The sequence below is a fragment of the Fistularia commersonii genome, chromosome 5 (assembly GCF_037954325.1).
Source record: "Fistularia commersonii isolate RoL2024-O1a breed Wild chromosome 5, RoL_Fcom_v1.0, whole genome shotgun sequence".
Classification (NCBI taxonomy): Eukaryota; Metazoa; Chordata; class Actinopteri; order Syngnathiformes; family Fistulariidae; genus Fistularia; species Fistularia commersonii.
Window position 1 is genome coordinate 1,038,708 of NC_141288.1, and position 24,581 is coordinate 1,063,288.

A 24,581-nucleotide genomic window follows, 5' to 3' on the forward strand; every position below is an offset into this window, starting at 1 on the left:
TATCCCGGCCCTGATCGGACGCGAGATCCCGGATCCATCACCGACAACCGTTCACATCTCTGGAGGGTTCAGGGTCTCCACACAACTCCACCAGGTCCTTTTTATCTCAGAAGGAACCCGAAGAACAAGGGAGTCCGACCTGGAGCTTCTGGCTCTTCTGTTCCCTGGACATATTTTCAATTTTTCAAAATCCCGTCGGATCAGTCCGGCTCAGAAGAACATCTTTAGGCCGCTCGGCCGCAGGAACATCAGCGTCCAGAAGATCCGAAAGTCTCCTAAACAACGCGGCGGTAAATAAAGCGACGACGCAACATCTCACCTCGCTTCCCGACGCAGCTCGCAGCAATCGGACGAAATCCCGTCAGATGATTCCGCTTAGCTCGCTAGAATTTTAGCTCCGTTCTTGAGGAACACGCTTCGCTTCGCCTCACACACACACACACACACACACACACACACACACACACACACACACACACAGCCGTGTTGTCCCTCAGAAGTGCCTCCTCACATTAGGCCCGGCGGCCGGCGGAGACGAGGCAGCTGGCGGAGGAACACGGCTCTTTAGCGGAGCATGAGATCTAGTTAGTCGTAAATAAATAAATAGAAAGTACAAGGGGGTGGAATGTGTTTATCTGGAGGAGCTGAGGATCACGCGGGTTCGGTCCATCCAGATGAAGATGTTCTAAGCTGAAATTCCAAACGACAGGAGGTCCGGAGATCTCCGGTCAGACTCTGAATTTCAGACGGGACGGGAGTTAAACATCTGTTGTGGACCAGAAGAGACGGCGAGGAGAAAGGAGGGGGAGGATCTGCAGCCAGAGGAGGATCACGGGAGTCGGTGTCCTCGACCAAACATGTCAGAGGAACATCTCTGATCATCAGCGAGGAGGTGAGATCCTCCTCCAGCCAGAGGTAAACCTTCACTGCCTACCGACGAGGCCACGTTCTAAACTGAAGCAGAGAGCCTGCAGCTGATATCTCCATCCATCCATCCATCCATCCATCCATCCATCCATCCATCCATCCATCCATCCGTTATCTACACAGGGTTGCCAGATCTCGGCTGTGATTGGACGAGAGGTGGGCTTCACCCCGTCGATCAGAGACAAACAAACATCCGCCCTCTCCTTCAGGCGTCTGGATGACGCTGGATCTCCAGTGAAGCTCCTGCATGGGTTTGGACTTTGGGAGGAGCCCTGGAGGAACCCCACGCAGACACCGGGAAAGCATGGAAGCTCCACAAGAAAAGGTCCAACCCAGGACCTTCTGGCCGCGAGGAGAAGCTCCGATCTCTCTAGAAAAACACCGTAAATACAGCCGTCGGAAAACAATCACAGCAACGTTTGAGGACCTCCATCCGTGGCAACTGATGGAATGGCGTTGGGGGCGGGGCTTGTTTCATCCCGGTCTCCATCCCCGCCGTTCCGGCTTCAGGTTCCCGCCCGAGGAACGCCGCCGGGAACGCAGAAGCCCCAGAGGAGGCGGAGCCACAACGGCGAAATCCAACCCGTTCTTCTCGGCTCCATCCGAGCACGTCCAACCCCCCGACCCACGGATCAATCCGCTGAGTGCCCGCCGGGCCCAGGGTGCGGGCAGGCCGCTCTGCTAGTCTGACATCACCACACACACACACACACACACACACACACACACACACACACACACACACACACACACACACAATCGGCCATTAGGCTGAGTGCCATCATGGCTTGCCGCTCCTCCCAGCTGCACTCTGAGGAGGGGGTTTGAAAACCACCAGGCTTCTGGAACATTCTGGACCTGACCGTCACGCTCCCACACACACACACACACACACATGCGCGCACACACACACACACACACACACACATCTAATTAAGGTGCTGTGACGTTGGACCATCATGTGCTCCAACTATTAATCCAGGGTCAAATTTAGAACCCAGAGACTGGACCCCCCCCTCTAGACACACACACACACACACACACACACACACACACACACACACACACACACACACACGAGTCAGTGATACATTGACTTTATTATAAATTCATAATCTGAGTTGCCATTTTGGGGGTTGGAGGTGTGTGTGGGGGTTGAAGCCCAGCTTCTGCTGCAGGAACCTGAGCCGGAGGTTCTGCTGGAGGTGGAGGTGGAGGTGGAACCCCACTGAGAACCCACGGGAGAACCTCCCGTGGAGAACATCTTCCACCGGGCCGCTTTACGCCGCCGTGCTTTCAGACACGAAAGCATGGCGGCACCTCGCCGATGGCGCGCCATCTCAGAAGCTTCTGCACGACCGGCTTCCACGCCACGGAACCCACCGAAGGTCTGCAAGAAGATGCAACAGGAGGAAAAGTTCTCCAACTCCTCCTCCACGAAGCTCTCCCACCTCCTCCTCCTCCACCCCTGGCACGGCTCTCCACATGGAAACCAAAATAGACGGCGCTAAAAGTTGCAACCCTCCGCTCCAGGAGGAGGAGGAGCAGCGGAGGGTTGCAGCTCCTGGATCTTCATCTCGTTCTTTTTCTTTCCACTAAAAAGAGGAAGCGGAGCTCCAGCGCTCACGGAGCGGGTACTCACATCTGCGGTGCCGGGAACTGTCCGCCGGACACCGGGGAGGAAGCGGCGGCGGCGGCGGCGGCGGCGGCGGCGGCCAGGAGGAGCAGCGGCAGGCGGGGGCAGTAATCCATGGCGGGAAGGTCCGGAGGAGCTGCGAGGAGGAGGCGGAGGATCCACGGAGGATCCACGGGTCCACGGCGCCGCGCGTACTTCTCCGGCTCACACCGCCATCCGTGCGTGTTTGCAAACCAATTCCATCCGGTGTGCACGCCCACTCCCCCTCCTTCCACTCCTCCTCCTCCTCCTCCTGCTTTTTTTGGGTTCAGCCGTGTGTGTGTGTGTGTGTGTGTGTCACTCGCACACACACACACGCACACGCAGAGGACAGAGGCTGTTAGTGCGGAGCCCACGCCGCGTGTCAAAAAAGGAGAGGAAAGGAGGGAGGAGGAAGAGGAGGAGCAGCGCCGCGCCGCTCCTTATACTGAAGTGACGCCGTGGATCAGACACGCGTGGAACATTAGACACATAGACAGAGAATGCATTGAAAAAATAAGACATTCACACACACACACACAATTCAGAATTCTAATTAAAAAAGAATGTCGACATACATACGTGTATAGATACACACACACACACATCTATGCATGCATACACTCATAAACACAGACATACAGGAAAATACATTGATCTGTGTGTGTATATTTATATATGCACGCACACACACACACATATATGTGTGTATGCATGGATATATATACAACATGCATACATTCATACTGTACACAAATGTGCACACACACACATGCTATATGTGTATATACACACAGGCAGGATCAATAATCTATCTATCTATCTATCTATCTATCTATCTATCTATCTATCTATCTATCTATCTATCTATCTATCGACTTGACCGACGGCAAAAAACTAACTATCTATAATGAACTTTAGTTTTATCTATTTTTGTGTCCAAGGAGCAAAACAAGCACTGCAATTCCCCTCCACTCATTATATAGATGATTATAAAGACGATTGTGTCAATAATAATGTAGATGATTATATAGACAATAATGTAGATGATTGAATAATAATATAGACGAGTATTTAGATGATTATATAGATGCTTGTGTAGCTAATAATGTAGATGCTTATGAAGATGAAAATGTTGACGATGATGACACTGTGTGTTTACAAATATTGCGATTTGCAGATTTTGCTGATATTGATCCTCTGTGTGCCTGATCTGGTGGAGGCGACGTGCCTCCGATCAGAAGGTTTGATGGTTTGATCCTCCTGCCCGCCGTCTTTGGCGAGACGCCTCGCCTCCTTCTGCCCTCCTACCCTTCCATCCAGCGCACCAGGAGGAGGTTTCCGAGAAGCCTCCTTCCTCCGAACGTGGCCCGGCGTCTTCTGTTTTTTGTTTTTTTTTTTGTCCCCGAGGCCCTAAAGGAGCTGCCGACGCTTGAATTACCCGTCCTCCTTCATCTGGATCCTCCATTAACGAGGACGCACGGCGTGCCAGGTGAGATTTCTCAGCGCCGGCGAAGACGGACGTCTTGGCTCGCGGCCGGTCGTGTCGCCCGGAGCGTTTCCGGGCCGCCGTGTCAGATCCACTGCTCACGATCGCTATCTAGGGCGGGTTCCCTCTGGGGTTCCTCAGGGTTCCTCAGGGTTCACCGGAGTCCCTGCATTGAAGCCCACCTTTCGCCCAATGACAGCTTTTTCCCCCCGATTGCAGGATCGGCGTGACGGAAAATGATCGAGTGAACGTATTCCTTCCCACCGAATCCCTTTTGGACCAAATTAGCCTTTTTCCTTTTTTGCACCGGCAACATTTTGCCGCTGCAACTGTTTACGGGAAAATGCGACGACAAAAACGTCGGCGGCGGTTCTGATAAATGAAAGGACGGCGAAAAAAAAAAAATGTTTGCATCCCTGCGTTTCAGGTATCAGGAGTCACAACAGGTGAACCTGGCCGCTCTTCCCATCACCCAAATAGACTCGCAGGGCAAACAGCTATTTGTGTTTGTCTGCTCGGGTTTCACTACGCTTCAAATAAAGGCGTCTCCGCCCCCCTTCGGGTTATTTACAGAGCGGCGGCGTGGAGGCGGGGCCGTGTGTCGCCGCGGCGTTCTCGGAGGGGAACGCCGCCAAACTATCCGTCAAATAACGCCAACGGGCCGCTTTAGATTTCTTATTTTTTTCCTGGAAGGGGAAAGGAAGCGCGGATCCCTCGTGCTGTTCGTGCTTTTGTACCGAGGCAAGCGAACGCAACACTCTCTAAAACAGGATTACACGGGATTTTCACCAGGATTAGTGTGTTTGACAAAGGCATTTAAAAACAGCTAATTCACTTTGACTAAATACACCCGCTTCCCGCCGCGCTTCTTCTCCGCTCAGCGGCGGCGGAAACCCCGGCCAGAAACGAAGCTCGAAGCGGCGATCGCGATACGAGATCTTCAAGGTGCTTCGGGGGAATGTGAACGTCGTGGATTCCCACGGGAGGCCTTTCTGTGTGGGCTTCGAGAAGAACCCAGAAGCTACCTAGTCCATACGAGAGAAGACGATGGGTTGGTCGTCGGCCTCAGCAAATGACGAACCCTGCAGGATCGGCGGTTGAGGTGATGAAGCTGAAGCCACATGATGTTTGTGAGTCGGATCTTCATGAAGTGAATTCAATTCGGAAAATCTCTGGTAGGTCACGTCCCTCATCGGCGGCGCAGATGTAGAAGGTCCAGACCTGCAGTGTGGATCCAGTATTTTGCCCTTTAGGCCTCGCCGTTCCTCTTTAAATACAGTGTGTACAGTGTGTGTGTGTGTGTATGTGTGTGTGCTGAGCAGAGGCAGCAGGTGTTTCTTCTTTCACCAGCTCCCAACCCCACCCACCTGTCCGGGGAATTGCCCGACCGCCGTTGCCTAGCAACCCTTTGGCCCGTTTCCACGCCGTCTCCGTTGTTTTGTTTTGTTTCGCTTTTTTTTTTTTTTTTCTTCCCCGAAGCGAGCGGGCGTTCGTTCCCATTGGCTGTGGGGACGGAGAAGAAGGTTCGGTGTGAGATGTTCAGATGTTCATCTGGAGAAGAAGCAAACTTTCCTCCCCGTTAGCAAACCGGCGTTTTAGAGGATTCGCTTCTTTCGTTCTTGCGTTCGTCGGCCAAAAACGTGCAGGTTCGCGTCCGGAGTCGTGTCTCATCCGGCTTCTCCTCGGAGTTTGGAAACCACTGTCACTTCTGCTCAGATGTTCTGGTTTCCGGGGCGGCGGCGGAACGGGAGAGTGTTCCGCTCAAGCTTCGTCCGGGACCTTTTTTTATGCATTTATGCAGAAATCTAGGACTTGTTCTTGAATCCTGTCAAGATCATTCATTCATTCGTTCATCATCTACGCCGCTAATCCTGCACCCGGGGGGGCCGGAGGCCGTCTCAGCTCAAACATATTCAAGTCCTGTTGCCCCGACATGAAGATTCTGGGAATAATTCAATATTTTAATATTTCACAACACCTTCTACGGCGGGTCTGGAGTCTCGGTTCCTCGAAACGAAGGGACTTATGTAACCGGACAAGAATTCACCAGGACCCGGATGACTGAGAAGCTCCACGGACGTAGTGAAATATTGCACTTTTCCGGTGGTTTGGCCGTCAGGGGTTGGTATGCTAACAGGGTTGCTATTCGTTGGGGACAAAGGAGCAACTTTTGAGTATTACCCGGATTAGGTACCGTATTTCCGCACCATAAGGCACCTAAAAGCCTTTAATATTCTCAGAAACCGAAAGTGCGCCTTACATATGGATCAATATTGAGCCGCAACTACAGGAAGCAGCCGCCGACTCCATTTTCTCCCGTAGAAGAAGTAGCGCGTGGTGCATATTGGGACATATGAATTCCAGTCCCACCACTTGTGTTTGTATAAAGATCCCAAAATGGCATCTTTCAAGAGACATGCTTAAGAAGCAGAGTTTAAACTCAAGGCGATCAGTCACGCAGTAGAACACGGTAGCAGCAGCAGGAGAATTCAACATTAGGAAGCAAAAAGATGACCTGCGCCGAGTAAATACGATTAAACAGAGTTTCCGAGGGAACAAAGCGAGATGGCTACAGTAAGGGGACAAACTTGAACAGTGGGTTGTTGAACAGAGAGCAGCAAGTAGAAACATCTCTACAGTCACCAATCCAATGAAGGCAACAGCGCTAGCTAGCTAGCTAGCTAGCGAGTGACATAAACATCAATGAATTTAGAGGTGATCGTTCTATGTGCTTTCGTTTTATGAAACGTTTTGAACTGTGACAAATGGGAGTCGGAAATACATTGTTTTCAACCGAGGCGGCGCAAATACCGGTAAGAGCTACCGGTGCGTACGGTACCGTATTGTGAGTGCACTAGCTTGTTTTGGGAGTGAACGGAGTTGTCAGAACGTTGGTTTGTGTTGTAGTAATAAAGTTTGACTGACTTATCGGACTGTTTTGTTGACATTCCCTGGTCAAGCTCTATTTAGTGGATGCATAACGCAACCCCAGCCGCTACTGTAGCTTCTATTATACATGCCTTATAATGCAGTGCGCCTTACATTTAAATAGGCTATTCATTGGAGGTGCGCCTTATAATCAGGTGCGCCTTATGGTGCGGAAAATACGCTAATCCCAAAAAGATGCTCCTTTGGCACCACAAGAAGATTTCGACAAGAATTCACCGCGACTTGGATTATTGAGAACCTCCATAGACAACTACAAAACATGTATTCTGTCCACGTTGCACAAGCTTGTTGCCTTTCTGTTATCCTAGGTTTCTCATCTGGCCCCTAATTGTATAGAGAGATATAAACATTCACACATCTTCTCGAGACATGTTTGTGGAGGTTCTCTGTCCTCCGGGTCGTGGTAACTGGACTTGTATCTCCTCTCGGATGAGGGTGAAGAGATTCAAGTCCAGTTACCGAGACAAGAAGATTTCGACAGAAATCCTTTAAAGACATACAACATTTGCTCCCTCATTCAGAGGTCACATAGTGACACACAGCGCCCCTCGCCCAATGGCAGCCGGAATAGAGACCATGTGACCATGTGAATGAATGAATGTTTAAGTCCTGTTCTTTCGCAGATACACGTCCGTGACGCCGGGCGAAGGCGTAGATCGAAGGCGGGGGTTTGTAGGTCGCCCGACGGCGTAAAAAAGCAGCGGTCACGCGTCGCCCCGTCGGTCGGCTCGCGCCGCGGCCTCCTCACCGGCGACGGCCGTGCCCGCTCTGCTCAGCGGAAAGGGAAGTGATGGCGAGCGTGTGTGTGATATGACGTCTGACTCAGGACAGGGATCGCCTCAGTCCCCTCTGTGCACTGACCGATCACATTACCATTAGCCAAAGCCGTGTTGTCAGGAGGAGAAGTCGCGGCTCGGCAAAGGAGCACCGGAGGCAGCGAGTGACAGGGAGCTGGCTCAGGGGGGATCCGAGGTGATCCGATATGAAGGCTCCGATCTATCCTTTTTTTTTTTTCTTTTTTCGGCCCGGCTCGCAGTCTTGCATCCCTCCCGTCAAAACCAGGTCGCCGTTGGATATCGACTCTGCATCGCCGCCGATCACCTGCCTTTTCCCCGCCGTCGGCTTCCACGTCTGCGACTCCGCGCCGAAGCTGAAGGGCGGGGCATCTCCGCTTCTTTGCAGATGATGCGATTCTGTGGAACTCCGGCTCGAATTTGATGAAACCGCGAAACTCCGAATCCGAGGCGGCCGTCCTCAAGGTGGAGTGGCTTCTCCAGGTGGGGGAGGAGATCCTGCCTTGAGTGGACGGAGGTCAAGCATCTCTTGTGAAGGGAGAAAGGCAGTTCGGTGACAAAGACTCCGCATCGGCCCGTCATGCTGAAGCTCCGGATTTACCGATCAACCTCTGGTCAGAAGCTGTGGGCGGTGACAGAAAGAGCCAGATCATAGATGCAGGAGGCCGAAGCCAGGCTTCCCCCGCAGGGTATCTCCTTGGAGATATAGTGAGGAGCTCAGCCATCCAAGAAGAGCTTGGAGTAGAGCTGCTGCTCCTCCAGCATCCAGAGGAACCGGGCGGGGAGGCCTGGCTCCTGGACTTGCCAGTCCCTGGAAACACCCAGGCCACATCGGAGGTACCATGTGCCCGGGAACACCTCGGGACTCAGAGCTGGACCAAGAGAGGGACCTGGAGATGGATGGATGGATGGATGGATGGATGGTCTTCTCAGAGTGGGCTGGTTTCTGCTGCCCTGTTGGTGCACAAGGTCTCTGTTGTGGCCCGTTACAGGAGATGCATCCAAACAGAAGCAGCCGGTTCGCCTGGGTAGATCAGAAGATCCAGAAGCAGGAGCTCAGAGATCCAAACCGCCCACAGTTTGATCAACGGTTGCGTGGAGTTGTCGACCCCCCGGCCTGCGGACGCGCAACAGAAGCTTTCAGCTGTTCTTGACACCATTTTGGCGAGGGAGCGGCGGCTCGCCGCGCCCGCGACCCCGTCCTGACCTCGAATGAGCCGAAGGCGTGCGGTGACACGAACCTCGACGCCGCCGCGGCCGATCTCCGTCACTGCCGTCCGCCTCGCCGGCCCGTGAGTCAGGGAACACGCCGCGGACGCATCTTTGAAGGCGATAGAAGTGAAAGATCTGAGGGATGTGTCAGAGGGAGGAGGTGGAGGACAGCAGGAATATGAAAGACAACACAGCACACATGAAAGGAGCGGCGGAAACAAAGGGGTTTAATGTGGATTGCAGAAACGGGAGAACCTGGAGATGCTTTGATCAGATGCCGTTCCAGGAGCCGGAGAAGCGAAGAAGACCTCATCGCCCAGAAGAGACCGAACCCGTTCTCCTTGATGATGCACTCTGCAGAAACACCTCTCAGATCTCCTCCTGGGTCACCTGTGAAGAGGAGAGCCTCCTCTTCACAGCTAGAAGGTCCTTGTCTGGACTCCTCGTCGAGTCATACCGACCTCCAGGGGTTCGAGCTCCAATGGTGGCGAGAGGTCTTTTCTTCTCGTGCGGAGCATCTCGCCTCCTCTCTTCTGCTGGTGGTAGTCGCTGGTGCTTCAGCCTCACTGCCAGAAGGTCCCTGGTTGGATTCCTGCAGGAAAATGTGGAGCTTCCATGTTCACTGCCTGGGGTTCCTCCGGGTTCCTCCAACTGTCCAAAACCATGCAGGAAGTTCACTGGAGACACAAAATTGCAGCGATGCGTGGATGAAAGGGTGAACGGTTGTGCGTCTCAGTAAGTGGCCCTACGATTGGTCCGGGGTGAACCTCTCCTCGTCCAATCACAGCCCGGATAGGCGGGACATGCAGCTAACGGTTTAGTCCGCTATATTTGTGTCCTGTATTTAAATAGCCGCTGCCCCGAAACCAGCCTTGTAGGGCGTCGCCGTCCCAAACCGGACGTCTGCCGCCGCCGGACCAACACTGGTGGAAAGACCCGCGGATTTAAGGTTATTCTTCATCTGTAGAAGAAAAATAAATTCCCATGCATATATTTGACATTACACACACACACACACACACACACACAAACGTCTACCCGCTGTCACACTGCCACACTCTAACTTGGAAATATTATTCTTCTGCTGACTTCGGTTCTTGAAGCAGGAGCTCTGCTGGACCTGCAGGAGGCCAAACGGGTCTCTCACTCCCTCTGCAGGCCAGAAGGTGTTACTGCACATACAAGCAGGTTTTGTGTGTGTGTGTGCGTGTGTGGTGTGTGTGTGTGTGTGTGTGTGTGCGAGTGCGTCTTTCTAGTATTCATAATTCTAAATGCAATACAGTCAAACTAGAGGTGAGCGCATCTTCAACACAGCCTCTCACCTACATTCCCTGCTGCGCTGACACACACACACACACACACACACACACACACACACACACACACACACACACACCTGCAGATCCATCTGTGCCCTGCAACCCACCTGGTTGAGTCAGCAAGCGACACCTGCAGGAGCTTCAGCCCACTTCTGTTTTGCAGGTGAGGCTCACAGGTACCCGGTCAGGTTCTCCATGAGGTGAGATGTTCTCCAAGCGACACACACATCAACACGGCAACCCCGTGTTTGACGCAACGGCAGCACAACAACTCATCTGTCAGAGCTGAAGAACATCTGGGACCAAGAAGAAGAGGAACGTCCAATTCCAGCCGCCACCAGAAGATTGGACGACCATAGAGCAGGACCTGGAGGACGGAGAACCTCCACTGATAAAACACAATCCTTGTGGTTTGGAGGCTCTGTGTGTGTGTGTGTGTGTGTGTGTGTGTGTGTGTGTGGCACCCCCCCAGTGGTTGAATAAAGTATGCAGTTTGGGTCCTCCAACCCATGGACTGGTGGTTCGGAGACGAGATGTAACGGAGGTCCATCAGAGGGACGTCCTGAGGCCGGGCCTCACGAGGAGAAGCCCAGAAGAAGTTCTGGACTGCTGGAGATCCCCGTCTGTTTATGGACTGGACAAGGAGAACCTGGAGGCTCCCATGATACATGCTTTCGACAGTAACTTCACATCTTCTGCAGACTCCAGGCTCTTCCCTCGATCTTCTGCGGCTCCTCCTCAGGCGTCCACCATAATTATTCCCATTCTTGTGTCACGTCAGCTATTAGCATGTAGCCGTTAGCACCGCTAGCACCGCTAACACCGCTAGCACCGCCGTCGCCATTGGATCCTCGCTAGTGTTTCCATGTGGAAAACATCTTATTTTCTTAACTTATCTTCTCACCTTCCCAGCGTCCCCCGACCTTCTCGAGAAGGTAAACATCTGAGGAACAACCATCTCACCCATGATCTGCTGCTTTTTTTTTTTTTTTTTTTCCGAAACCCCCAGACTCCTGAAAAGCAACACACGTTGGAAAGAAAACCCTTATTTTTACCGATATTTAATATTTAGACATTGGGGGCGACAGCCATTTTTTTTTTTTTTTTTTTTACAGCACAATTTGCATAATTTATCAATACCTCCTGTATACAACCACGAAACCATGACAGCAGATTGTTTTCTGTTTACTTACAAGTGTGGGGGGGGAAAGGGGAGTAAAGGGTGGGGGGGGGCAGACAGGTTTTACAAGCATTATCTTTGTACAGTCAGCATTACATCATCCATCGTTTAAATAGGTTTTTCTTCATATACCCCCCCCTCCCCGGCCACTTAAACATTTTGTTCTCTATCTGTCTCTACCTCACTTATTTATTTTCTTTTAATAATATCTGGACACAAAAATAGTATGAACCACCAACGAAACATGCAACATCCAGTGTGAGCACATTTAGAGTTCTCCTGCAGCTACGTCGGTTTGGATGGACTTCAGTGTGGTCGCACTCTGGTAAACTTCAGTGTTTGGTGTGAGCGCTCGGGCAGCGTCCCCTTCCCCGTCCCGGTCCTGGTCCCGTCCCCGTCCCGGTCCTGGTCCCGTCCCGGTCCCGTCCCCCCCCCCCCCCCCGGTCCCTCCGGACGGGCGGCCCGACCCCCCGTGCAGACGAACCGCCGCTCCCTTCCACCGCCGCGCCCGCTAAAAGACCGTTTTTGATACCAAACCCCAGTATAAAAAAAGCCACGTATTTACAAGGTCGGAAATAGAGAGACGGTGTATGTGGGTGTGTGTGTGTGTGTGTGTGTGTGTGAGTGCGAGACAGTGTGTGTGCTGTTATGCATGTGTGTGTGTGTGTGTGTGTGTGTGTGTGTGTTAGGTAACGCAGGTGTGGATCTGTTAAGGAACACAAAAAAGGTCAAATGCAAATGCTGATGGCATGCTACACTTAGAAGCACGTGAGACACACACACACACACACACACACACACACACACACACACACACACACACACATACACACACCTTTTGACCTTGAAATTGTATATTTTTGGGTTGTCGCTCACAAAGAAACACACACACACTTTTCGACCTTGAAATTATGTATATTTTGGTCGTCGCTTACACACACACACACACACACACACACACACACACACACACACACTTTCAACCTCAAAATTCTACATTTTTTGGGTCGTCTCATGCACACACACATACTTTTCAACTTTTAAACCTTTTTTTTGGTCGTCGCTCGCTCACACACACACATACACACACACACACACACACGCACACATACATACACACACAAACACACCTTTCGACCTTGAAATTATGTATATTTTTGGTCGTCGCTCACACACACACACACACACACACACACACCTTTCAACCTTGAAATGCTATATTTTTTGGGTCGTCTCATGCACACACACATACTTTTCAACTTTTAAACATTTTTTTTGGTCGTTGCTCGCTCACACACACACACACACAGACATGCACACACACACATACACACACACACAGACATGCACACACACATACACCTTTTGACCTTGAAATTATGTGTATTTTTGGTCGTCGCTCACACAGACACACACCTTCCAACCTCGAAATTCTATATTTTTTGGGTCGTTTCATGCACACACACACACACTTTTCAACTTTTAAACATTTTTTTGGTCGTCGCTCGCTCACACACACACACACACACGGACACAAACACACATACACCTTTCGACCTTGACATTATCTATATTTTTGGTCGTCCCTCACACACACACGGACACACACACAATGGGAGTCTATCCAAAGGGAGAGTGCGTAAAAACGACCTGAACAGGAAGGTGTTTTCTTGAGATCCACACATACGCGGCGCCATGTTTCCACGCGTCTCAACGCCGTCGTTTCTCTGAGATGGGGGTTCCATCGCTCGCTTGACGCGGCGTCACGTGCAAAAACAAAAAAACAAACCCAAAACCCAAAACCAAATCGTCCATTTCCGTCCACCCGATTCGCGCTGTAAACTAATATAAAACAACGCAGATGACGCGGCGTGGGGGGGGGGGGGGGGGGGGACCTCGGAAGTAAAAAATAAAACCTAAAAACGGGGTGTGAAGATGCAGTCGCTGGCGTTCGGAAGCAGAGGTTGCATAGAAACGGTTGGATCTCCTCCCCTGCGTAACCTCTCTACTTCCACGCCTCGCAGGAGACCACCACGGGTGGCGGGGGGTTGGGGGGGGGGGGGGTGAAGTCGGGGTTACATTCTAAGCAGAGGGGCGGGTGTGTGTGTGTGTGTGTGTGTGTGTGTGTGTGTGTGTGTGTGAAATGAGGAATCTCACGCGGTGCGGTCCAGGTCTCACATTCTGAGGGGCAAATAAAACCTCGATGTCACCACCATCATCAAGACCTGATTGTCTGATAAAGATATCTATATATCTCTCTCTATCTATATATAGGTCATTCCCGGCTATAACGTCACTATATACAAACGTGAACCTCGGAGGTGTTTGTTTTGTTTTTCTTCTCTTCTTCTTGTGCTGAACACGTGGGGCGGCGTCGACTCACGCTCACAATATGCAATCGTCCAATGAGACGCACGCCGCTAAGGATCCGACCAATAGGGCGCAGGAGTGATGATGGCTGAACGTGAGCGAACGCTCGAACGCTAAACGTCACCGATACAAAAATAAATAGGAGGTCTCTGTCGACGAGGCTTCAACTCAATAGAACTCTGATTTTTCATAAATTAAGGATACTATTTGATATGGATAAAGCATCTGGATAAATAAAATCTGGATTTGCATGTGCGCACGTGTGTGTGTGTGTGTCTGTGTGTGTGTGTGTGAATGGAAAGTGTTGTAATACCTGGTTGACTCAGTGCTAAACGTAACTCGGCGCCGCAAAAAAAACGCGCGTCCTTGTAAACATGTGTTCGTGTAAACGCACGCTCTGGTTCCACGCCGCCCTTCAAATCATCTCAAAACGTAAGAAAAAAGAAGAAAACGGGGCTTTTCTTCGCCCCGAAACCAACGAGACGCTCAGAAGAAGCCGGTCCTCTCCGTCTACGAGTGGATCTGGGCGGTGCTGGCGAGCAGCTTGTGCCAGCTCACCACGCGCTTGCGGAGGTCCACCTTGTCCAGCCACACGTAGGCCTCGCCGATCAGCGTCTTCTTCACAAACTTCCCGCCGTTGGACACCAGGAACAGCTTGGAAAAACAGGGAATACCATGAAAACGACCGACGAAGCGTCTGAATTTACAAGTGAGATATTAAAGTTTGCTGCAAGTCCATCGCGCTTCTGTCCACTTAGGAAGCAACACGGATTGATCTGGACTTGTTTCGAGGACGTATCATCGACGTCGGATCGGCCCGGAGTGTGTTTTCACACTTTATTTCAGGGTGTGACTCCAAATCCGGACCTCCGTGGGTTCATAGATTCGATTTCCATCGATCGTTTTTGAGCGATTTCGTCGTCGGCGCGTCCAACGATGTAAAGAACAAAGTATTTCGTAAGAATGTTTCATTCATCTGGATCGAGGAGGTGTTATTTTCGTGTTCCCTTTACTATTTTTGAGCAGCGTACATATTAAATGTTAAAGTCTCTTTTTAATAATAACATTTGATGCAGAGCAGAGCCTCCTGGTCCCTGGTCTGCACCCTCCAAACAACCAGGAGAGACCCACCACCGGAAGGAGCCCCCGGTAACGTCCACGTGGACCTCGGTTGTTCCTTCGTCCCCAACGAATGACACTCCCGTTAGCATAAGAACCCCCTTCCGCCAAGTTCCTGCACATCAACTCTTCCGTTATCACAACAAACCACCATAATCTGAACTCCCTGCAGGTCATGGGAACCGAAGACGCCTCTGGGAGGAGGCCTGAGATGTCTTCAAGTGAACAAACTCGAGTCCAGTTGCCAAAACAAGAAGATTTGGACAAGAATTCACCGCGATCTGGATGACTGAGAACCTTCACGGACGTCATACTGGACTTGACTAATAATAATAATAATTCCATTAATGCCAATTCTGGTTTTGCTGATGGTTTTGCAGGCGGAGCTTCATTCATGATGCTAAAGAGTCACCAAAGGCCAGTTCCTGTCCATTCCTGCTGAAATGTAAGGTTCTCTGCATCTCTGCTCTGCTCACTTCCTATTTCACGAGAAGGTGGGAAGTTTGCGGCAGATTGGAACGGGTGGAGAAAAGTGTCAGGGGTACGAAGAGATAGAAGAACATCAGCCAGAAGGAAGGGAAAGGTGGAGGAGACACTGGTGAGATGGTCTACAAACACTGACAATGACCAGAAGACAGGAGGCAGAGCTGGAGGTTGCAGAGATGAAGATGTGGTTCTCTTTGGGAGTGACCAGGATGGAGAGGATCAGGAAGGAGTCCGTCAGAGGAACAGCACATGTTAGATGTTTCGGACAGAAGGTCTGAGATGGTCGGGTCATGGACAGAAGAGGGAGAGGGAATATAAAGGTAGACGGAAGCTGGAACTGGACCAAAGAGAAGATTGATGGACGTTGTGAGAGAGGATATGAAGTTGGTTGGTGTGAGAGAGGAGGATCCAGAAAATACGGTAAGATGAAGAAGGTGGAAGATGGAAAAGCTCAAAGGCAAAGAAGAAGAAGAAGAATGTTGAGGACCTGTCCACTAAGACTTCTCTGCGAGTCAGAAGCAGTCATCTAAAGAACCGAGGGTTCCCGACCCCTCGTGGTTCGTGTTTGATCAGCACCGGTAGATCTCCTGAGGGCCTCCAAAGGACTCCATGAAAAACCAGGAGAAGGTGTTAGATGTTTCGGTCCGGGCCCTCACCTGCAGGGAGTGTCCGGTCGGGTTCATGCAGAAGCGGAAGGTTTCGTTGAACGACGGCTCGCGGTCGTGACGACACACCCTGGTCTTCTTCTTGATGATCCTCTTCTGCGTGGCGATGTTCACCACGTACAGCTTCACGTAAAGATCTGCGGGGGCGAAGAACACAGATCCATCAGACCAGGGGATCTTCTCCGTCTCTCCTGGACGTCTCGTCGCCAACGTTACCAGGAAGGTGGTCCGGGGACTTGAATTTGTACGTGATGTTGCGACACTGGAGGATCTCCAGGACCAGGTGCTCGCCCTCCGTCTTCATCTCCTTCTTCAGCGCGATCTTTATTTCCCCCATCACCTGGGATTTACCTGCCGACACACACACACACACACACACACACACACACACACACACACACACACACACACACACACACACACTCAGCCAGTGTGTGATATCACCCTCTTCTGGACATTTAGCGTAACTGCATGCAAGCGCCACTGAACGCTCCTCGAGAGCTGTGACTTTCGGCTGTTGGCGTTGTCGTGGCAACTGAATGAAAGTGGCTGTTTTGAAAGCTGGGTCAACTGTACAAGTGTGTGTGTGTGTGTGTGTGTGAGTGTGTGAGTGTGTGTGTGCGAGACACTGCGAATTAAAAGGCCTGGCACTTTGAAAACGTGACTAGGAGGTGATTATCTCCTGGAGGTTCTTGCACGTCTGCGTGAATCATCAGCCCATAGAAGAACAGAAACAAAAACAAACAAGAAAGTCCCTCATATTCCAGAGAATCTTAGATTCTAGAACCTTCACAGGAGCGACTCTGCTCCTCGGAGGAACCGAAGAACACGGAGCCCCGAGAACCATCTAAACTCCAACTCCGAGGCAGGGTCTTCACACGTTTCCATAGGGGCTCATGTAATGTAGGTGCTGGTGGCGCTCAGAAGCTACGTCCATGACCACAACCTTCTAGCAGACTGTGGAGAACCATGTTTAAAAGCTATCCTGGCCAGAGGTCAGGTGTTTTCTTGGGACAAAATGGACAAAGCGTTCCTGCTCTTCTGGTCTGCTCCGCCTCAGAGGGCTTCCAGGGCTCGCGGACGAACATCTACATTTGGTCCAGAATCAGTCCAGAGTGCGCTAACAGCTAACGGGGTTCTTCTGGTCGGGGAAACGAACACAAAGAGATATTTTACCCTCCGATGGGGCGGCGGAGCAGACGCTGTCAGCCGTCTTGGTGAGGTCAGGTCCAACTGCCGTTGATATTAGCGTTTTAACCGACCAGTTCAGAGCTTCTCGGAGACACTAAAGGGTCTTCGTATCTAGTCTCATCCCGCTTGCGTCTTACCTTCGGTGTCGCCGTGTCCCATGGAGGTCTTCATCCCGTCCGTTCCGTTGGGAATCTTTCCACTAAACGGGGAAAGAACGAAAAAAGGGTGAATTGCGTGGCGCCGCAGCAGGAAGCTGAAGCAGGACTCAAGCTGGGGTCTCATGGAGGACAGGAGGTTCTCCACACTGTGGGCTTCACCTGTATCTGTGCATTTCTAGCATCAACTTGGGTGAAACCAACTCTGTGGATTCAGAAAAGGGTCTCCAGTGGACCTCCTGAATGTTTTTGGGCTGCGGGAGGAACCCGAAGGAACCCCATGCAGTCCGAGGGAGAACATGGAGACTCCACCAATTCTGTGGGACCTTCTTGACCGGCAGAAGTGAGGAGGCGAGCTGGTCCACGGCGAGAAGAAAAGACGTCCAGGCGGGTACGAAGGGCGAGGAGCAACACCTCACGGTCGGCTCTCGCACCGACGGGAAGCCGGCGTGGACTTGTGGTTATGGAAATCGAGGCGCGAGCGGAGCGAAATAAACCAAAAAGAGAGACTCACAATCGGGGCACCTGGAAGATGGCACTGTCCACCTCGTTCATCTCCGCTTCTTCATCCAGCAGGCTGTAGGCGCTGCCGCTCAGGCCGCTGTCCAGCGAGGCTGCGGTGACGGGAGCGTCGCCGGACCTGTAGCTGGACCGGACTGCGCGAAGACACGGCGGCAACGATCACGACAACAAAAACAAAAACAAAAAAGAAAGGAGAGACAAAGAGGCGACTTGGAGCAAAAGGCGGAGAAGCAACCTGGAAGAACGTTACGGGTCCGATTAAAGCAGATCACTTTTGCGCGGGGACGGCGAGGACCAGCGAGAAGCATATGCACGGCGTCGACCGGCGTTTCTCTCACGACAGACAAAAAAATAAAATAAACAAACAAAAAAAAACGACGACGACGAAAACGTGGAGCGTTGACGTGAAACATACGAGTCCACAGAACAGAAACATCATGTCCAGGTGTGATGCAGACACAAGACAGGCGGCGCCAAGACCCTACTTACAACGTTAGTCATCTACATGGGAGTTTTAATTCTTTATCTGACACTTTGGGTTTACATGAGTGTTCTTTTAGTTTTACGCAGAACATAAAGGCGTCGGCGTTTCTGGAAGCGGATCGGAGCAGGATCCATGCCGACACATTCCGGGAGCGCCGCTCGCTCTGGACGAATGGCTTCCTGGCGTTAGCGAGCCGTGGAGGAAGTGTGTCTCGCCGCATGGATCTCTGCCGGAGTGGATCTTCCAATGCCTCTTTTAGCAAGACTTCTTTCTGCGGGTGTGCGTTAGTAGCATCGCATCCTCTCTTTCGTTCATTCTCTCTCGCTCTCGCTCTCTCTCGCTCAGGCATACGACAGGGAGGAGGCTCTTTGGGCAAACGCTCACCTCCGGTGCTCCGGGGCTTCTCTTCCGACACTGCTTTCCTGAGCGTCAGGTGTCTGCCGTCGCCTCGGCTCCCATCGGACGACACGACCGAAGGCGGGGCGGGCGACCAATCGCATTGGGCTCTCTGAACGCTGAGCACGCCCGCAACGCTGTGTCTCTGGTGCCTCAGTGTGAGGCGGCCTCTTTGGCCTCTTTGGCCTGGGTGCGTTCGGGGTTTATTTTGCAGGTGCGAAGGGCGGAGGAGCGGGGAGGCAAGAGGTCACGGGTCGGAGTTCGAGGTGGGAGGAGGGAGGAGCAAGACGGAGATTCAGAGAGGAGAATATCTTCACCGGCTTGACTGTTAATCACATGCAGCCACGGTGCGCGGTGCACATTCGCCCCTCGGCCCGCGAGTCGCTCGGTGACGGGGTTGTGCAGCGGCGACTGGGGTGCATCGTGGGTCCGGTGGTTGTTGGAAACGAAAAAGGAGAGGGTAGCGGAGGGCATGCACGGCCATCTCAGGGGGTGGGGGGGGGGGGTCAGAAAAGCTGGTCTTTTTGTTGTTGTTGTTAATAAAAAGAAGCCCAAAAAAAGAAAACCCAAACAGAAGTTAAGGAAATGAAAAGAGCGAAGGAAGGGGTGATATTTTGGGGAAAGGGGTGGTGGACGTCTGTTTTAATGCTTTCGTTCATTGATTCAAACGACTTAACAGCTAGCCGGCGGAATCCTAGCCGAGACGTCTTCTCCATTAACTTCTACTTTTTTGATCATACCGCACACCTCCATGTTCCGTTACATACCTTACATAGAGCGCACACCGTGAAATGCGTTACCTTCGGAAACGTAAAGTAATACCCTGCGTACTGCTCATCGCGGGGAGTTTGTCGGCACCGGCCTGCGGGAAGCGTTCATCGCGCCTCTTTGGATAACTTTGAAAAGTGTACGACTTGTGCTCGGGTGAGATGTGCGAGAACATACAGAAGAGAAGCGGTGAGGTGCTGACACACTGCGAGTGCGGTGGAGGGGCGTGGGGATGGGGACCAGAAGGTGTACAGTGGTGACGGGTGGGGGACCCCAAAATATCAGGGGGAAAAAAACAAAAAAAAGGAGGAAACTGAAAGGAAACAAATCAAATAACCCAAACGGAAGGTTGAGGAGATGAGTGCGAGGCGGCCATGCTGCGAGGGCTTTATTTGCGTCTTGGTTTACTTGGTTGGAGGCGCTGCGGCGGCGGCGGCGGCTGCTGCTGCGACTGCTGTGGGCCATCGCCCGTGGTTATGGCAGTGCCTCCGCCAATCCCCGTGCCGCTCTCCGGGTGGTGTTGCCATGTGGTACTTTTGCTGGAGCATGAAGCACCGTGCGAGCGAGAGTGTTGGATGTGTCCGTGGCCGTGGCTTTGACTCTGGCCCTCGGACGGGGAAGGCTTCGATGTGGCAGGGCTACTGTGAGATTTCTCGATAGTGGGCACCTGCATGTCTAAAACAGATTCACCAAATTACCATCTTTAATTTAGAGGCGGTTACCGCGATCTTATGCATACCGTCTAACGTCAACGGGCTGCCGGTCGGCGGGTTACTCCACGCGGCCAGCCTCGTAACTTGCCTCATTGCATCTGCGTTAGCGCACCCTGCTCGTCAAATTTTGACGTACAACCTAAATCAGGGGAGCGTTCAAAGCCTTCCGCGGCCACGAGGCCCTCTGCGTTGGAAGAAAAAAGGGAACCTTAGGCGAGGCCTCTGAGCTGGGTGACCATGGCAACCAAGAAAAACAAACCATGATAAAGCAAAAAAGCATGAGGCTGAAGCTACGATGGCTGAGCAAAGATGGGCGGGGGTGGGAATCCGAAGGAGAGGAAACCGCTGGGCGAGGTGAGGGGCGGAAGGAGGGTAAGATACAATGGCGGTGGTGGGGAAGTTACGCTCGAGGGAGGGGAAAAGGCCGAGAGAGGTGGGGAATAGAAAGCAGTCACATTCAGGGTATGTTAGGGGATAAAGGTGAGAACATCAAGCATGTGAGGGGAGGGGAGTCGTTCCGTCCTACCCTTTGCCGGATCCGGAAAGATCCCGTGGCTGCGGCTCTTGATCACGGACGATTTGGGGGAATCCTGGTTGTCTTGGCCCGAGCCGGCGGTTTTGGGGGACGAGTGCTGGGACGAAGGCTTGGACGAACCGTGGCGGCTCTGGCCGGAGTGAGAGCGCCGGTGGTGGTCCGCCTCACTCTGGGCCTTCAGGGGCAGCCAACGAGGGACGTTGTCAAGTTGGTTGGTGTTGGACAGGTCAATCAGGACCTGGAGGAGGGGCAGCTGTTCAACTTGTGTCTGTGGACACCTCAAGCAAAGGGATGCCATTGTGGGAGTGAGGAGTTTACCTCTCCCAGGAAGTCATTGGAGGAACACTTGTCGTAGTCCCACACGCTGACCTCCAGGGTCTTCTTTCTTAACTGGAAAACACAACGTACGCGGCTCACATTGGTGGTCGAGTCTTCGTCTTGGTCTCCGTCTAACTCTCGCCTTCTACAAACCTAACTTCATCCATGAACCTCCTCCCTGGTCTTCCTCCAAACCTCCTGCCTGGCCGCTCCAACCTCAGCTACCCAGATCTTCACCACCCCCACTCTGTCCGAGTCCAAACCATCTCAGTCCGACTTGATCTCAAGATCTAACATGTGCTGTCCCTCCGATGGACTCCTCCCTGATCCTCTCCATCCTCCTCACTCCCAAAGAGGTATCTCCAACATCTTCATCTCTGCCCCCTGTCTTCCCCTGAGTCTCTCCAAACTGGACACCACCTTTGTTGCCTTTGTCTTGTTCAGCTTTGCTTTCACGGTCTTTTCTCCATCGTGGGACTTGTTGACCCTCGGCCCTTAAACTCCTCCACCTTCTTCATCACTGTTCCACTGTGTGAACCTTCATTCCTCCCCTTTCAAGGGCATACCACCTCCACCTCCACCTGCTCTGCAGATCACACACTGGTGATCGAATAAGTCTCAAACCCCACAAAACCCAAGTATACGGAGACGAACCACTTAAAATGAATGGAACAACTGTGCCAATGCACCCAGTAGATGGAGACAAATTACTGGGTGATTCACGGGTGGCGTTGGAGGAAAGCTCAGGAGGATCCAGCCTCTAGGCGACGCGACGATTATTGCAAATATTTACCAGCTAATTCTTGTGATTTCAGTCCAGTTCAGACCAAGGGGACCCAAAAACCATGTGATGCTACATGCACAGCTGTATGCCAGGGAGCCTTCTGTAACTGGATGATTCTTTCGTGCAATTTGTCCGGTTTGGACGATTGCAAGGTTGACTTAAGAGCAGAAGTCGGGCTATAGTTGCTAAAAAATGCTTGCGCTGTATGCCACCGGCAGGTTCACAAGACGATAGCTCGGAGAACTACATCGAGGAAGTCTTGTTTGAGTGACCAACGAGCGTTTGAGAAAAAGCGGCTTCCGAGTTGGATAGCAAGGATGTTCCAGAGAGTTTGACTTCTTAGTGCACTTCCAGCTCTGGGCCAAAAAGTGCCAACCCTGCTAACATACAGTACCTGCTCCAGGTGGATGTTCTTGTAGATGACAGTCTGGTTCCACTCGGGGTTGAGGCTCTTGCCGGCGTGCTTGGACCTCCGCTTGTTCTCAGCACTGAGGAAACACATTACAACCAGGCTCACCTACACGTAAACCCATGGGCGTGGAGATCCACAGCACATCCGGCACTATGTACCGGAAGGAGGTAGCATGGACGGTAGAGGGGGAGAGAATGAATGTCACGCACATTGTTTGGGTGCTAGCACAATGTGGCACTACTGACGCATGATCCTACGTGCACGGCGGGGTACGATGTCAGTATGTGCTGCAAAAAAGTCCATTTACGTCCATCATTTGATGTTATCGAAATGACGGCCTTGCACATGTGAAAAGTGAATTCTTGATGTTTTTATTTTTTTCCGCCCAATACAATAAGATGGTCCAAAAGCATGGAACAGAAATTTGGGAGTTATTAAGCTAATCTTTTCACATGTTTGCAGGGAATACACTTTTTACATCACAGCTGACTCACTAGCAGAATGGATGACTTGCTACGCATGGATGTGTTCTGTTTTTGCAGTGTTTGGGGTTTGGTATACAAGGGTGGGGGGGGGGGGGGGGGCATAGGGTAGAACTCAAAAAGTTAGTCCAGTGAGGACAAAGACGACCTTCACTCGGAAAATAATGAAATGAAGCGAATTTGTATGTGGCTGAGCGTCAGGGGGTACACGACGACATCACGGCACCATGGCAACTCTCACTGAAGGGGTTACCGTCACAACGTGGGGTCGGGGAGGTGGAGGGGGTTCAACTACAATGGTTAGAAACAAAAACGCCACCAACCACACAACAGTTAGCTGGGAGAAGGGAGGTGGGGCTGCGTTTATGTATGTGTTATGCTGGGATGGAGGTTACTATCGAGAGGTTCCACTCTATGCAGACACTCATCACCGGGAAGTGAAGGAGGTTAGTGGGAGTCGTGTCATATCGGGCGCCGCCTTGTCACAAAATAAACCGGAGTTTTCGGCGACCTGCGCCGAAACAGGGCACCTCGTTTTCAGTGCAAACAGAACCGAATCGAGAGTGGGCACGTCACATACCTGGCGTTCTGGACAACCATGACCTGACTGAGGGGGGTCCAGCATGCATTAAATATAGAGAACAACATACAGAAACAATAGTCAGAGGGAGAGTGGGGGGTGAAGGAGTGTATGTGAGAAGGGGATTTTACTTTCATTAGTGCAGCTGTGGTGTGATGTGATGCATTGAGTGCGTAATCAAGGAAGAGGCAGGATCATGGGGGTTGCGGTTCACCGTAGCGGTGGACGTCCTTGTACGAAGGTGCGTAATGAATTGCATGTTTGCAGGAAGTGCTTTCAGGCAGATGTAATGCGTCTCTTGGCAACGTGAGCGGAGATCCGTCACTCGCCGGGTCCGAGTGAACGCCCGAGTGCTTCTGTAGATGTTCTAACGGGCCACGGACTAGCCTAGACCAAATGGTTGTCGTATGCTGCAACTGCTCTGCGGGGATCTGCCTGGGATCTGCACGGCAGCGCTCCCAGCCCAGGGTTCTACAGTCTGTCGATGTTTCTACTGCGACTTCTAAAACAGGCCACTGGCAACTACCGGTTGAGGAACATTTCCCCTGCGAGCTTCAGTGGGGATCCACACTGAACAAAGACGTCATTTCCAACTGCTTCTTCAACCCTTGAAACTAAGAGTTGGAAAATCTTCTTGAAGAAACTGGACTTGAGTTTTATTTTTTTCTCTTGAAGATGTTTCAGATGTTTCAGATGTTTCATTTCTACCCAACCGTGTGGAGTTTCCAGCATACAACTGCCGGGATTGCGGTTGGTTGTTGGTCCATGTTGAGTTGTTGCCGATCTGAAAGTGAAACCAGGTCTCGGCGACTACCAACCACCACATCAGACTAGGTTATCTAACGGGTATGTTTGGTTTTACTACTGCTAATTCACACTCTAACTCGGATGAGGTCCAGGAATTTGTATCTTTGTCCCCCAGGTGTCGCGCACATGAGCACGACGAGTCCACGGGACCTCTTGTCTATGGAGGTTCTCAGTCCTCCAGGTCCTGGTTAATCCTTGGCAAAACTTGTTGAGGCCACTGGACTTGATTCCTTATCTTAAGACGTCTGAGAAGCTTCTTCGGTTCTTCAA

General features: G+C 51.8%; 2 protein-coding genes across 9 annotated transcripts in view; both read right to left on the bottom strand.

Moving 5' to 3' along the window:
• Nucleotides 1-2,797, bottom strand: part of cacna2d1a (calcium channel, voltage-dependent, alpha 2/delta subunit 1a) — a 90,499-nt gene extending 87,702 nt beyond the window's left edge. Inside the window, exon 1 of the mRNA XM_086146293.1 lies at nt 2,570-2,797. Coding sequence (XP_086002419.1) covers nt 2,570-2,679 — 110 coding nt within the window. The 5' untranslated portion in view covers nt 2,680-2,797. The remainder of the gene's footprint in view (nt 1-2,569) is intronic.
• Nucleotides 2,798-13,848: 11,051 nt separating this feature from the next.
• pcloa (piccolo presynaptic cytomatrix protein a) overlaps nt 13,849-24,581 on the bottom strand; it is a 59,309-nt gene continuing 48,576 nt past the window's right edge. For 3 of the 8 annotated variants that reach the window (XM_086146296.1, XM_086146294.1, XM_086146300.1), the window contains 10 exons: nt 23,505-23,531; nt 22,425-22,518; nt 21,247-21,318; nt 20,920-21,166; nt 20,089-20,355; nt 18,025-18,166; nt 17,493-17,554; nt 16,381-16,515; nt 16,156-16,301; nt 13,849-14,548 (listed from right to left, as the gene is read on the bottom strand). In XM_086146296.1, coding sequence (XP_086002422.1) covers nt 14,405-14,548; nt 16,156-16,301; nt 16,381-16,515; nt 17,493-17,554; nt 18,025-18,166; nt 20,089-20,355; nt 20,920-21,166; nt 21,247-21,318; nt 22,425-22,518; nt 23,505-23,531 — 1,336 coding nt within the window. In that variant the 3' untranslated portion in view covers nt 13,849-14,404. Of the gene's footprint in view, nt 14,549-16,155; nt 16,302-16,380; nt 16,516-17,492; nt 17,555-18,024; nt 18,167-18,900; nt 19,099-20,088; nt 20,356-20,919; nt 21,167-21,246; nt 21,319-22,424; nt 22,519-23,504; nt 23,532-24,581 lie in introns of all 8 variants that reach the window. The other 5 variants (XM_086146301.1, XM_086146297.1, XM_086146295.1 and 2 more) reach the window with 5 other exon arrangements.